Source organism: Lithobates pipiens, unplaced genomic scaffold (genome assembly GCF_037356315.1).
Source record: "Lithobates pipiens isolate NorthernLeopardFrog02 unplaced genomic scaffold, aLitPip1_a1.2 Scaffold_22, whole genome shotgun sequence".
Classification (NCBI taxonomy): domain Eukaryota; kingdom Metazoa; phylum Chordata; class Amphibia; order Anura; family Ranidae; genus Lithobates; species Lithobates pipiens.
The window spans coordinates 123,691,479-123,703,707 of NW_027507784.1; the positions used below are offsets into that span (position 1 = coordinate 123,691,479).

A 12,229-nucleotide genomic window follows, 5' to 3' on the forward strand; every position below is an offset into this window, starting at 1 on the left:
ACTCTAGGCCCTTTCACACTTGTGCGACCTGAAAGTTGGGCGATTTGGCCATGACTTGAAGCAATGCCTGCGTAATGTTGAGGTCTAGGGACCTCAAGTCGCCTCTGAAGTAGGGACAAAGTAGTGCAGGAACTACTTAGAAGTCGCACACACATGAATGGTACTCATCGAAAATCATGGAGTACAACCTGTCATGCGACTTTGCAGTCCCAAGTCGTTGGACAAGTCGCACAAGTGTGAAAGGGGCCTTAACAACTTAACCTCTTGCACCTATACACACGCCACTAAGAAATATAGTGATTTTTACATTTCTGTTAACTTTTATAATTATTTAAGATAATTGCTAAATTAATACATAAACACAGTTGGGCTCATAAGTTTACATAACCTGGCAGAATTTATGATTTCTTGGCCATTTTTCTAAGAATATGAATAACACAAAATCTTTTCTTTCACTCGTGGTTAGTGTTTGGCTGAAGCCATTTATTAGCAATCAAATGTGTTTACTCTTTAAATCGTAAATCACAACAGAAACTACACAAATTACCCTGCTCAAAAGTTTACATACCCCGGTTCTTAATAACGTGTATTGCTCCCTTTAACATCAATGACAGCTTGAAGTCTTTTGTGGTATTTTGGATGAGGCTCTTTATCTTCTCAGATGGTAAAGCTGCCCATTCCTCTTGGCAAAAAGCCTCCAGTTCCTGTAAAGTCTTGGGCTGTCCTGCGTGAACTGCACATTTGAGATCTCCCCCGAATGGCTCGATGATATTGAGGTCAGGAGACTGAGATGGCCGCTCCAGAACCTTCAATTTATTCTGCTGTAGTCAATGACAGGTCGACTTGTGTTTTGGATCATTGTCATGTTAGAATGTCCAAGTACAACCCATGCGCAGCTTCCTGGCTGATGAATGCAAATGTTCCAGTATTTTTTGATAACATACTGCATTCATCTTGCCAACAATTCACTCCTCTCCAAATGTAGCGTTTATGGTTGTGGCCAAAAAGCTACATTTTGGTCTCATCACTCCAAATGACTTTGTGCCAGGTTTCAGGCTTGTCTCTGTGCTGTTTGGCGTATTGTAAGCGGGATACTTTGTGGCATTTGCGTAGTAATGGCTTTCTTCTGGCGACTCAACCATGCAGCCCATCTTTCTTCAAGTGCTTGCTTATTGTACATCCTGAAACAGCCACACTACATGTTTTCAGAGAGTCCTGCATTTCACCTGAAGTTATTTGTGGGTTTTTCTTTGCATCCTGAACAATTTTCCTGGCAGTTGTGGCTGAAATTTTAGTTGGTCTACCTGATCGTGGTTTAGTTTCAACAGAACCCCTAATTTTCCACATCTTGATTAGAGTTTGAACACACACGATTGGCATTCTCAATTCTATATATCTTTTTATATCGTTTACCTGTTTTATACAGTACAACTACCTTCTCCGGCAGATCCTTTGACAATTCTTTTGATTTCCCCATGACTTAGAATCCAGAAACGTCAGTGCAGCACTGGATGAAAGATGCAAGGGTCTGTCAGAAGTCCAAAAACTCATTGACCTTTTATACACACACACTAATTACAAGCAAACAGATCACAGGTGAGGATGGTTACCTTTAATAGCCTTTCAAACCCCCTTTGTGTCAATTTCACCAGGGTATGTAAACTTTTGATTAGGGACATTTGGGTAGTTTCTGTTGCCATTATGATTTAAAAAGAGTAAACAATTGATTAATAATAAATGGCTTCAGCCAAACACTAACATTCTGCCAGTGTATGCAAACTTATGAGTACAACTGTATATTGTGTTCTTAAGGACAAACATGGCTTTCCTGTCGTGATATTGTCTGTATAAACACAGAAGAAAAAAAAAAAAAAAGACAGCATTAGTTTAAAATCTATATCTAAGAATAGTCCTGTTTAAAACAAAACTGAAACTAAAATTCTGATAAAAAGCATTGCAACATTATTAAAAAAATAAAAATAAATATGTGTAATACCACGCTGTCCCAATATCACTCTAAGCCCTTGTACACACGGTCAGACATTCAGATAGGACCGCGTTGTCGGATAATCCGACAGTGTGTGGGCTCCATCAGACTGTTTCCGTCGGAGTATCCGACGGACCAAGTTTTCCAGCTGGGCAATAAAAATTTTCCGATAACATGATCCGATCGGACTTTGTCCGATCATGTGTAGAGAATTCCGATCGGACAAAGTGCCACACATGCTCAGATCAAATTCCTAGACCAAAGCTATTGGCTACTAGCCTGAACGTAGTCCCGTCCTAACAAAATAAAGTCATCACTTTAAGTACGATCGGATTTTCTGACAACTTTGTCCGACTGTGTGTATGCAACAGTTTCGGACAAATTCTGACGAATTTGTTTGTCGGAATGTCCGACCGTGTGTACAAGGGCTTAAAGTGTCACTAATCAAGATAATGCAAGTAAAACTGCTGCAACTAAAAATGTAAGACACACAATATACAAAAAAATAAAAATAAATGGGCGCTGACGTCACCACATACCACGCTAGTCCCGGAAGCTACGGGCAGCGTTTGTGAGCTGGCCGGCTTGAATTATCCGAGACGCTTTTATAATCTACTACATTCTGTAAGTGCACTACCTTGATGTTTAATAAATGTTTTAAAGAGTTACACTATGGAGGCTTTTTACATGGGGAATAGCAGGGACCATTCTGCCACTCTTACACAGAGACCCGAGGCTGGGGAAAGAGCCACAGGCTTTTGAGATCTCCATAATCTGGTAAGCAGCAGCATTTTCGGTGGCGGAGGACCTGTCTGTCATACCATCTCACTTACTTCTTGGGTGCTACAGTGTTATGTCACTACTGAATAGAGCGCTAAGGACCCTCTTTTTGAATACCGTTTGACTTATCACCTGGTGGAACATTTAATATTGTTATTTTGGAATCAATTGGATTTTTGGACAACATTATTCACCTTTTGTAATTAAAAAATTTTTTTTTCTATTATATGTTTTATGTATTATTTTGCACCAATATTATTAGTTTATTTTCGTCATTGAGCCACTTGGATTACTTTCATAGTTCACATACTTTATTTGTTATTATTTAAGTTTTTCATTGCAACATTATTAACAAATGAAATGTGTTTTTTTTTTTTTTTTATTATTTTATGTGGTTTCAAACAAACAAAGCACAAAGATATTTAATAAAATAGAAATAAACAAAATAAAAAAGAACAAACAAAAAAAATTATTGAAAAAAAGGAAAATGGGTTAGAGCTGATTGGGGTAAACTAATGGTGAATGAATAGAAACTAAATAAAAAAAAAAAAAAAAAAAAAAAAAAAACACACTTTTCCCCCCCCAATTGTCAGGTTGGTTTAGGCCCCGTGTACATGAGGCCATCTAGGAGCAGTGTATCCCTTCTGATGTTTTAGGCTTAATGTACACGGGACGTTTTTACAACCTCTCCTGAACGATTTAACTTGACAGCTAGTAACCCAAAACATCAGTTTTGCCGCGTTTGCGTTTACAAGTGCTTAACAAAAAAAATAAAAAAATAAAATTAAATTGTCAAGATATCCAAAAATGAAAAAAGCATGTAAACAAAAACGTGGCTTAACGCGAGTTACCGCGCTTAAAAGCATTTGGCGCTTGAGATGCCTCTAAACTCAGAGTCTGAACTCATTTTTTTGCTTTCCAAAAAAGGCTTCTAAACTCAACTGCCTAAAAACAAAATTAAACTAACCTGTGTACAGGTACACATAAGATAACATTGGATGATTCAGGGGCAGCTGAAAAAAGCAGCCAACTGACTGAACATCCATTTACCAGCAGCAGTGTACATGAGGCCTTAGTGGTCTTTATTTTTCAGGTCTTGTGTGTTCCTGAATGCACAAGGCCCTAAGTGCTGGTAACACTATGACAAGCTGCCTGTACCGGGGTGGGGTGCCTCACCTGTCTCTCCTAGAGACACTAAAATGCCAGAAAAGATGCTCAGCTCTTGGGTGGCCCTGCGTGTATAATGGGCCCTAACTGACAGAATCTGTAGATAAATGAAACAGTTTATATAAAAGTAACAATAATACTTGGTATCCCTGTAGCTGTGTCACTGAATGAAAGCTGATAAAAACTGCTGTTAGAGCTGCTGAATGTATACAGATACTAATTTTAACCACTTCAGCTCCAGAAGGTTTTACCCCCTTCCTGACCAGGGTATTTTTTGCAATACTGCACTGCGTTGCTTTAACTGACAATTGCGCAGACCTGCGCCACTGTACCCAAATAAAATAAAAAATTATGTCCTTTTGTTCTCACAAATAGAGCTTTATTTTGGTGGTATATGATCACCTCTGCGGTTATTTTTACGCTATAAACAAAGCAATTTTTTTTACTTTCTGCTATAAAACATTCCCAATAAAAATAATGTAAAAAAAATTGAATTTCTTTATCAATTTAGGCCAATATGTATTCTGCTACATATTTTTGGTAAAAAAAAAAAAAATCCCAATAAGCATATATTGATTGGTTTGTGCAAAAGTTATAGTGTCTACAAACTATGGGATAGATTTATAGACTTTTTTTTAAATGATTGTTTTTACTAGTAATGATGGGGGATCAGCGATTTTTAGCAGGACTGCGACACTGCGGAGGACAAATCTGATACTGACACTTTTTTGGGACCACTGACAGTAATCAGTGCTAAAAAAATAAATAAAAAGAACTCTCACTGTATAAATGACACTGGCAGGGAAGGGGTTAATACCAGGGGCGATCAAGGGGTTAAATGTGTCCTAGGGAGTGATTTCCAATCATGTGGGGGACAGATGCACTTGAGTAAAAGAGATTCGTGTTTCAGCTTAGCTGAAAACACAAGAACACTCTTTTACACTCTGACAGAACAGCGGTCTGCCTTGTTTACATAGGCAAACTGCAGTTCTTTCTTTCTTCTGAAAGATCGGTGGGTCTAGGCGGCCATTGCGGCCGCCGGACCAGCCAATTTGCTACAGGTAGCCAATCACAGTGGGAGCGGCACTCTGGCAGCGAGCGCTCCCCCTGGATCTTGTGTACGTACCTGTAGGTGATTTTGCTCAGCCGGGCTGCCCTGCCAAAAGTATATATGCGGTCCGAAACTGGTTAAAAGGAGAAGTACAGCCAAAGCTTGTTTGGCTGTACTCCTCCTGCGGATTACAGGAGTGCAGATCATTCTGCACTCCTGTAACCCATTTTCAGCAGACAGTGGGCTGAAGCCTGCTTACGTCACAGCGCTGGACCAGGCTTGGGCAAGATTGTGACAATGAAGTCGGGATCTGTCCACATACCTGGATGGGCACCTGGGCTCAGCCTCTTAGTGAGCCGCTGAGACCACTCCCACCCCCTCAAAAGCCCAGTGCTCCAGTGAATTGGGAGGAGCAGTGCAGACAGTGGTGAGTGACAATCATCAGCTCTATGCTCATGAAGCCCTGAGAACCGAGCGATTGACAGTATTTGATTGATCGGTTCCCAGTCCTAGAGTTGGCGGGGGACGGATGCAGCATTGGACTGCATTCATCTAGGCAAGTGTGATTCTGAAAAAAAAAAAAAATATTCAAACATTTTTCAGTTCTCTTTTAAGAGCTAGGATCTAGGAACTAGGATCTGAAGTAAGTGTTCAGTCATCGGTTATTAAAAACGTTATTTATCTGGACCGCTGCTACTATGGACCAAGTGATTTTAACAATTAGATTTTGCAATTTGACTATCACAAAAGAATCCTTAGATTTTGAAAGTGGGGACACTCAAAGACATAATAAAAAAAAAAAAAATCCAATCCGATAGTATTGTCTTTTTTATTCATGTATACAAGTTGCCATTACCTATGTGTTCAGCACTACCGCTTTCCCTAAGCTTCTCTTTTGCTTTGGGAATTAATCTCTTTAATCTCCTCATGAAGCATGGAGACATGTGCCCTCTTCTAAAGACAGAACGACAGCGGCAGATGCCACATAGATTGTAAATACAAGAACATGTCTATTATAAAGATTCTTGCTCAGTCAAAGAAACACAAGGGGTTTACTTTCAAGCATCAGTTTAGAGCAGCCTGAACAGCACAATTACTGTATTTTGTAGGCCTTGTACATAGATAGTTACATAGTTAGTAAGGTTGAATAAAGACACCAGTCCATCCAGTTCAACCTGAGTGAGTGTATACAATCGTCCCTATCCCTGTACATTGCACACTCACCCTACCCTCAAGGAGCCCACAATCCAAGTTCCCTGCTCATATACTAGGGCCAATTTAGACAGAAGCCAATTAACCAACCAGCATGTCTTTGGAGTGTGGGAGGAAACCGGAGTACCTGGAGGAAACCCGCACTGGGAGAACGTTCTGGAGCAAACTTCAGGCAGGTAGTGTTGTGCTTGGGATTTGAACCAGCAACCCTTTTTACTGCTAGGCGAGAGTGCTACCCACTGCACCACTGTGCCGCCCTAAACTTTTTCAATTTCTGTATTATTGCTGAAGCTGATAAGACTGACAGAGAGAAACATTAGACACCAGCACAAGTAAATACTATGAAATAAAACAAGTAAGCTATGAACAGGGAAGCAGGGTTGTCATAGAAACGTTGGATTGAGAAGGAGGCTTGGTTAACAGTACAGGAAGTGCTCAATGTAAGGGCGGAAATACACTCCACTGTGAAAACAATACTAAAGATGGTGCTGCCTAACCCCTGGAAACAAGTTTTTTAAAGTTTCTTTAACCACTTGCTTACTGGGCACTTAAACCCCCCTCAGTCCCAGACCAATTTTCAGCTTTCAGCGCTGATGCACTTTGAATGACAATTGCGCGGGCATACAACACTGTACCCAAATGAAATTTTTTATCATTTTTTTTCCCACAAATAGAGCTTTCTTTTGGTGGTATTTAGTTACAGCTGGGAGTTTTATTTTTTGCTAAACAAACAAAAAAAGATGCAAAAAAAAATAAATAATGTTTTAATAGTTTGTTCTAAAATTTTGCAAACGGGTAATTTTTCTTCTTCATTGAAGTGCGCTGATTAGGCGGCACTGATAGGCTGCACTGGTGGGCACTGATAGGCTGCACTGGTGGGCACTGATAGGCATAGTTAAGGCGGCACTAATAGGCACAGATAAGGCGGCACCGATGGGCACAGATGGGCACAGATAAGATGGCACGGATGGGCGGCACGGATGGGTGGCACGGATGGGTGGCACGGATAGGCACCACTGATAGATGGGACTGATGGGCACTGATAGGTGGCACTGATGGGCACTGATAGGTGGCACTGATGGGTGGCTCTGATAGGTGGCACTGCTGGGCACTGATGGGCGGCACTGGGGTGAAGCACCTTTGAGGCAGATTGTGGGCACTGTGGGTGGCACTGTGGGCACTGCTGGGTGGCACTATGGGCACTGCTGGGTGGCACTATGGGCACTGCTGGGTGGCACTGACGGGGGGGCACTTTTATTCAGGATGGCACTGCGGGGGGCAGGTGGGCACTGGCAGGAGGCAGATGGTCGCTTGAATTGATGTCCCGATCACGGCCGCCGGCGATCGGCTTTTTTTTTCTCCTTGCGCTGTCAGCGCGAGGAGGAATACTAGCCGATTACCGGCTCCATTCTATCACCTGATCAGCTGTCATTGGCTGACAGCTGATCACGTGATAAGGGGTCGGGATCGACCCCTTGCACGGATCGGTAATCAGGCGAGTCTCATGGACTCGCCGATCACAGAGTAGGTCTGCGCTAATGCCGTCATTTGGCAATAGCGCGGATCAGTAAGTAATATGCGATTTGGCCTGGATTACAGTGGCTATAGTCTGATAATTACTTATTATAATAGACTAAATGAAGAGAAGCATCAGAGTGGGAGTTTACTTCCTCTTTAAAAACGGGAAAGAAAAGCAAGCAAAACATAGGAAAACAAAATAATTTAACAGCAAATTAAATCTTAGCATGTTTGAGAATTTGTACCAGAATAACAATAAAATAGCTGCTACACATGATGCCTCTGTGTTTTAGTATTGTAAATACATTCCACTTGCGTAGATACGCAGAATTGCCTATTCTATACTTCTCAAGGTAGGCACTACAGCAGGACTCAAAAATTTACATCCGGGAACTTAAAAATGTTGCGTTTCTCATATATCTAAAATGATCTATGAAAATGCATTCACAGACCTGCCAGAAAAAACCTGAACAATGAACATGCTGCTAGAGGTTCTTGAGCATGACAGCTGTGTGTAATTTGTTTCTCTCTCATGCCTTAGTGCTCAGGGGAAGCAGAACAGTGACTGTTAGGGCCAATTCACACCATAGAAACGCAGTCTGGATGCAGTCCAGTGCATTTTCCCCCCTTTTATTCCCTTAAACCTAAAATAAGAACATGGGTGCTCCTGTGTGTTTTTGGTGCGTTCCCGTGAGTTTTTGATGCTTTTTACAGCGTTCTAGTACAGTCCAGTGCAGGAAAAATGCAGTATGTTCTACTTTTTTTTCTGGAACTGAAACACACGAACTACAAGCACTGGTGTGAACTATGCCACTGAAAACCATACAACCTACTTTCTATGCGTTTTTGATGCAGAAAAAAAAAAAATACACTGGACTGCATGTGGTGTGAACTGGCCTTTAAAGGGAGTAGCACCTATAAAGCTATTACTAAATCACCATTTACAAGAGCACTCAGGAAGATGGCAAAATAATCAACAGGTATGATGCAAAATAATGAGGGTTTCTTAATAGAAACGTGAAGTTCTGCACTTTAGTAAAAAGAGATAATGCTGAAGTCATAGACAAAAGACAAATTGCAGAAGTTCCTAAATTCCTTGTCTATGATATATTATTATGCAGTATTTAAACGGCACAGTTCCTGAATCTGGCTCAGAACATTAACCTATTCACCGATTAGCCATAACATTACCACTGACAGAATGCGACCAATGACAGGTGAATAACATTGATTATCTCATTACAATGGCATCTGAATGTGGGTGGCAAGTGAACATGTCCTTGAAGTTGATGTGTTAAAAGCAGAAAAACACGGCCATGTGTAAGGATCTGAGTGACTTTGTAATAGCTAGATGCCTGGGTCAGAGCATCTCAAACTGTAGCTCTTCTGGGATGTTCTCTCTCTGCAGTGATCAGGACCTACCAAAAGTGGTCCAAGGAATGAAAACTGGCAAACCAGCAACAGGGTCGCGGGCGGCCATGCATGTGGGAAGCGAAGGCTGGGCCGTGTACTCCAATCCAATAGAAGAGCTGGGAATCTCCTTTCTTCTTAGAAAGATAGCTTACAGTAGAACTAAAAGGCAAAACTTTTTTTTTTTTGTTTTGGATGGAGCGCAGAGGGTTTAGAACACCTGTCAGTTTTTATTGCGGTCTGTGCCCCCGTTAAGGAGATACAAACCTTCCTGTTTACCATTATCTTTGAAAGTAAAAGAAAATCCCAAATTTTTAGTTGTCCCATGAAAAGTAATAGAAGGGAATGAGGACACTAGTTCTGGTGATGTGGGGGTCCCCAAAGAATTCCCTTAGTTTGATAGGATTTCATTCCACTTCCTGTTTGGCTATACCTTCATGTGTTCTATGCATGAAGGCAAACCCAGACAACTTCTGTGTGCACCCAGCCGGCCTTTACCTGAGCTCCCTCCAATCCAGCAATGTTCACGGATAGCCTCGCTGTCCTGACTCCCCCTCCGCAGCCAGTGAGCAAATTAGGAGAGAGCGTGGGGCTCCACATGTCACCAAGTTTCAGATTTCAGTTTCAAGTGTTTGCAGCTCTTGGTGTGAAGCATTTCCAGCTGTGCTCTTAAAGAGGAGGTCCAGCCGCTATCAGGACACTTACCTGTCCGGGAATCCAGTGATGTCGGTGCCCCAGCCGATGTTTCCATCGGTTCTCGGGTTCTGCAGCCATTGCCTGTAAGGAAAAATGGTAGTGAAGCCTTGAGGCTTCACAGCCGGTTCCCTACTGTGCATGCTCTTTGTAAATGGCCCAGCACTGGGGAAAGGGGGGGGGGGGGGGTCAAACTTGTGGGGACAGGTACCTGTCAAAACCAGGTACACATTCTCCCCCAAAAGGTGCCAAAACGTGGCACCGGGGGGGGGGGGGGGGGGGAGGCAGAGAAGAGGAGCTTTGCCTTTTTGGTGAAAATCCGCTTTAAGCACTGCTGTTACCTTAGAAACATTTAGGCCAAGTGAGGTTTACTTTGTCAATGAAGAGAACAGACAATGCACTTGCACAACACAGGGAAAGTATGTATTTTCAACAGTGTTCGCTATAACCTTCTGATTCACGAAGGATAACATTTTAAAGTATCTCTAGCAGCTGATGAGCTGACAACAATGAAGGTTCATATACACATGACAGTTAATGGTTTAATACCATTTATCCCATTGCTGACAAACTTCTGTGCTTTACAGCACAGTAGTTCCAGTGCACTGAAAATGAAGACTGTCAAGCTCCTTAAAGAGATTGTAAAGGCTGATATTTTATTTTCATACCTACTTGCACTGTGCAATTGTTTTTCACAGAGCAGCCCTGTTCCACTGCTTTTCAGGTCCCCCCACCAGCACTTCTGGCACTAATTCAACTCCTCCGCGCCTCCCCAAAAACCAGCAAGCTGCTTTCTATGGGGGCACACCTATGGGCCCTCCCACTGCTGTCTCTGAGACAATGAGGAGGGAGAGAGCCAAGAGAGCCTCTGCTCTAGTGCACAGCACTGGATCAAGATTGGGCTCAGGGAAGTATAAGGCGGGGTCTGGGGGCTACAGAGAAGAGCACAGAACGCATTAAGTAAATGCAAATAAAACATTGCATTTTTCTGCACACCACCGCACATGTATGGTGTGAACAGGGAACATAGAAACCAACTGTTTTCTATGTGCCCCTTTTACACCACACACAACTGCAAGGGGCGTGATATGAACAAGCTCTTATTCTCACCTTCTCCACCGAGTTTGGCTGGCTTTCGTTCTCGTAGTTTTGAGGCAGATGGCCGAGCTGCTTTGGATGAAACGGACTGTTAAAAAATAAAAAATTACATTTTAAAGTTTATATGCAATTTAACTATGCACTCCCATGTGATAAATTATACACACCCATATTAAATTTGTAATGAAAAAAATGCACTATACTGATCCATTTCCAACAAATCATATTTCAGTTTTTCTGTTTCCAATGTAAGGTACAGAGTTTAGGCTAAGCTTTTGATTGATTTTTCTGCACTAAAAATACCACACTTTTTCCAGTCTTATACAGAGGTAAGAACCGAAAATATTAGTGTATCACTGAGATTTTGTAACTTCCATCAGTAAAAACTAAACATGTTCTTTTAAAGGCCATGATATGAGGTACAGGAAGTACAACATTGTTAACTTGTTGATAGGCAGCTCTTCCCTTCAGTGCAGAAACAGGTATGTGCTGGGCAATGAGCGGTGTGGCCGTAGGATTATACCAACTACTCGAACTAAGCGCCTAAAGAGATACATCCTCCATGCAGTCCATGTTCAGAGGGAGTGTTTTAATATTGGCGACATCTGGTCTCTGAGATGGGATCAGTTTAGCTGGTAAGCGGCAGTATTGTTGGTGGTGGAAGTCTTTCTCTGCAACTCTGATGACACTTTTTCTTTATTGGTGTGGTGTGATAAAACACGTTGGAGACTACAAGCAGAATCTCTGTTGTCGGGGAAAAGGGCTAACATTTGAACACATATATGCATTTTCTGTTTATATTTTGTCAAACTGTTGTTTTTGATTTATTTAATTCATTTACTTGTTTCACATAGTATTTTTGGATCATTATAGCGCAGCTTTTTTGGAAAAAATTTGTATTTGAATTGTGGGTATCTCACGTTTAAAGCTGCTGTTGCATTTATTGTATATCTTCACTAATTTTTTGTCACAAATTTTCATTGTTACACAAACCACATTTAAGAATAGCGCTGTATTTTATGGGTTTTATTAACTTGTTGATACCTGTCTCTCCTCTCTTGCAGAGATGTCCGCGATTTTCTTTGTAGACTCCTCTGATGTTTTATGCTGTTAAAAGAGAAATTAGGTCTTAGAACTGTGGAAAATAACCTGCTGAGCTAATGATGGATATATTATTTTGCACAAAGACAGACAGCTTTTGATAATCCTTTGATCTGCAAACAGTGATGTAGATGTAGAGGATGACCTTGCAAATGCACCACTATACACAATTCTATTAATGACACCATGCTTAGTGCAGCAACCCACAGAAA

The 12,229-nt window shown here is 41.5% G+C and overlaps 1 protein-coding gene across 2 annotated transcripts in view; it reads right to left on the reverse strand.

The window, feature by feature from the left end:
* The window catches only part of TRAF3IP1 (TRAF3 interacting protein 1), an 82,134-nt gene that overhangs the window by 42,011 nt on the left and 27,894 nt on the right, over positions 1-12,229 (reverse strand). For both annotated transcript variants that reach the window (XM_077448204.1, XM_077448203.1), the window contains exons 6-7: positions 11,961-12,023; positions 10,929-11,004 (exon numbers count right to left, since the gene is read on the reverse strand). In XM_077448204.1, the coding sequence (XP_077304330.1) occupies positions 10,929-11,004; positions 11,961-12,023 (139 nt within the window). The remainder of the gene's footprint in view (positions 1-10,928; positions 11,005-11,960; positions 12,024-12,229) is intronic.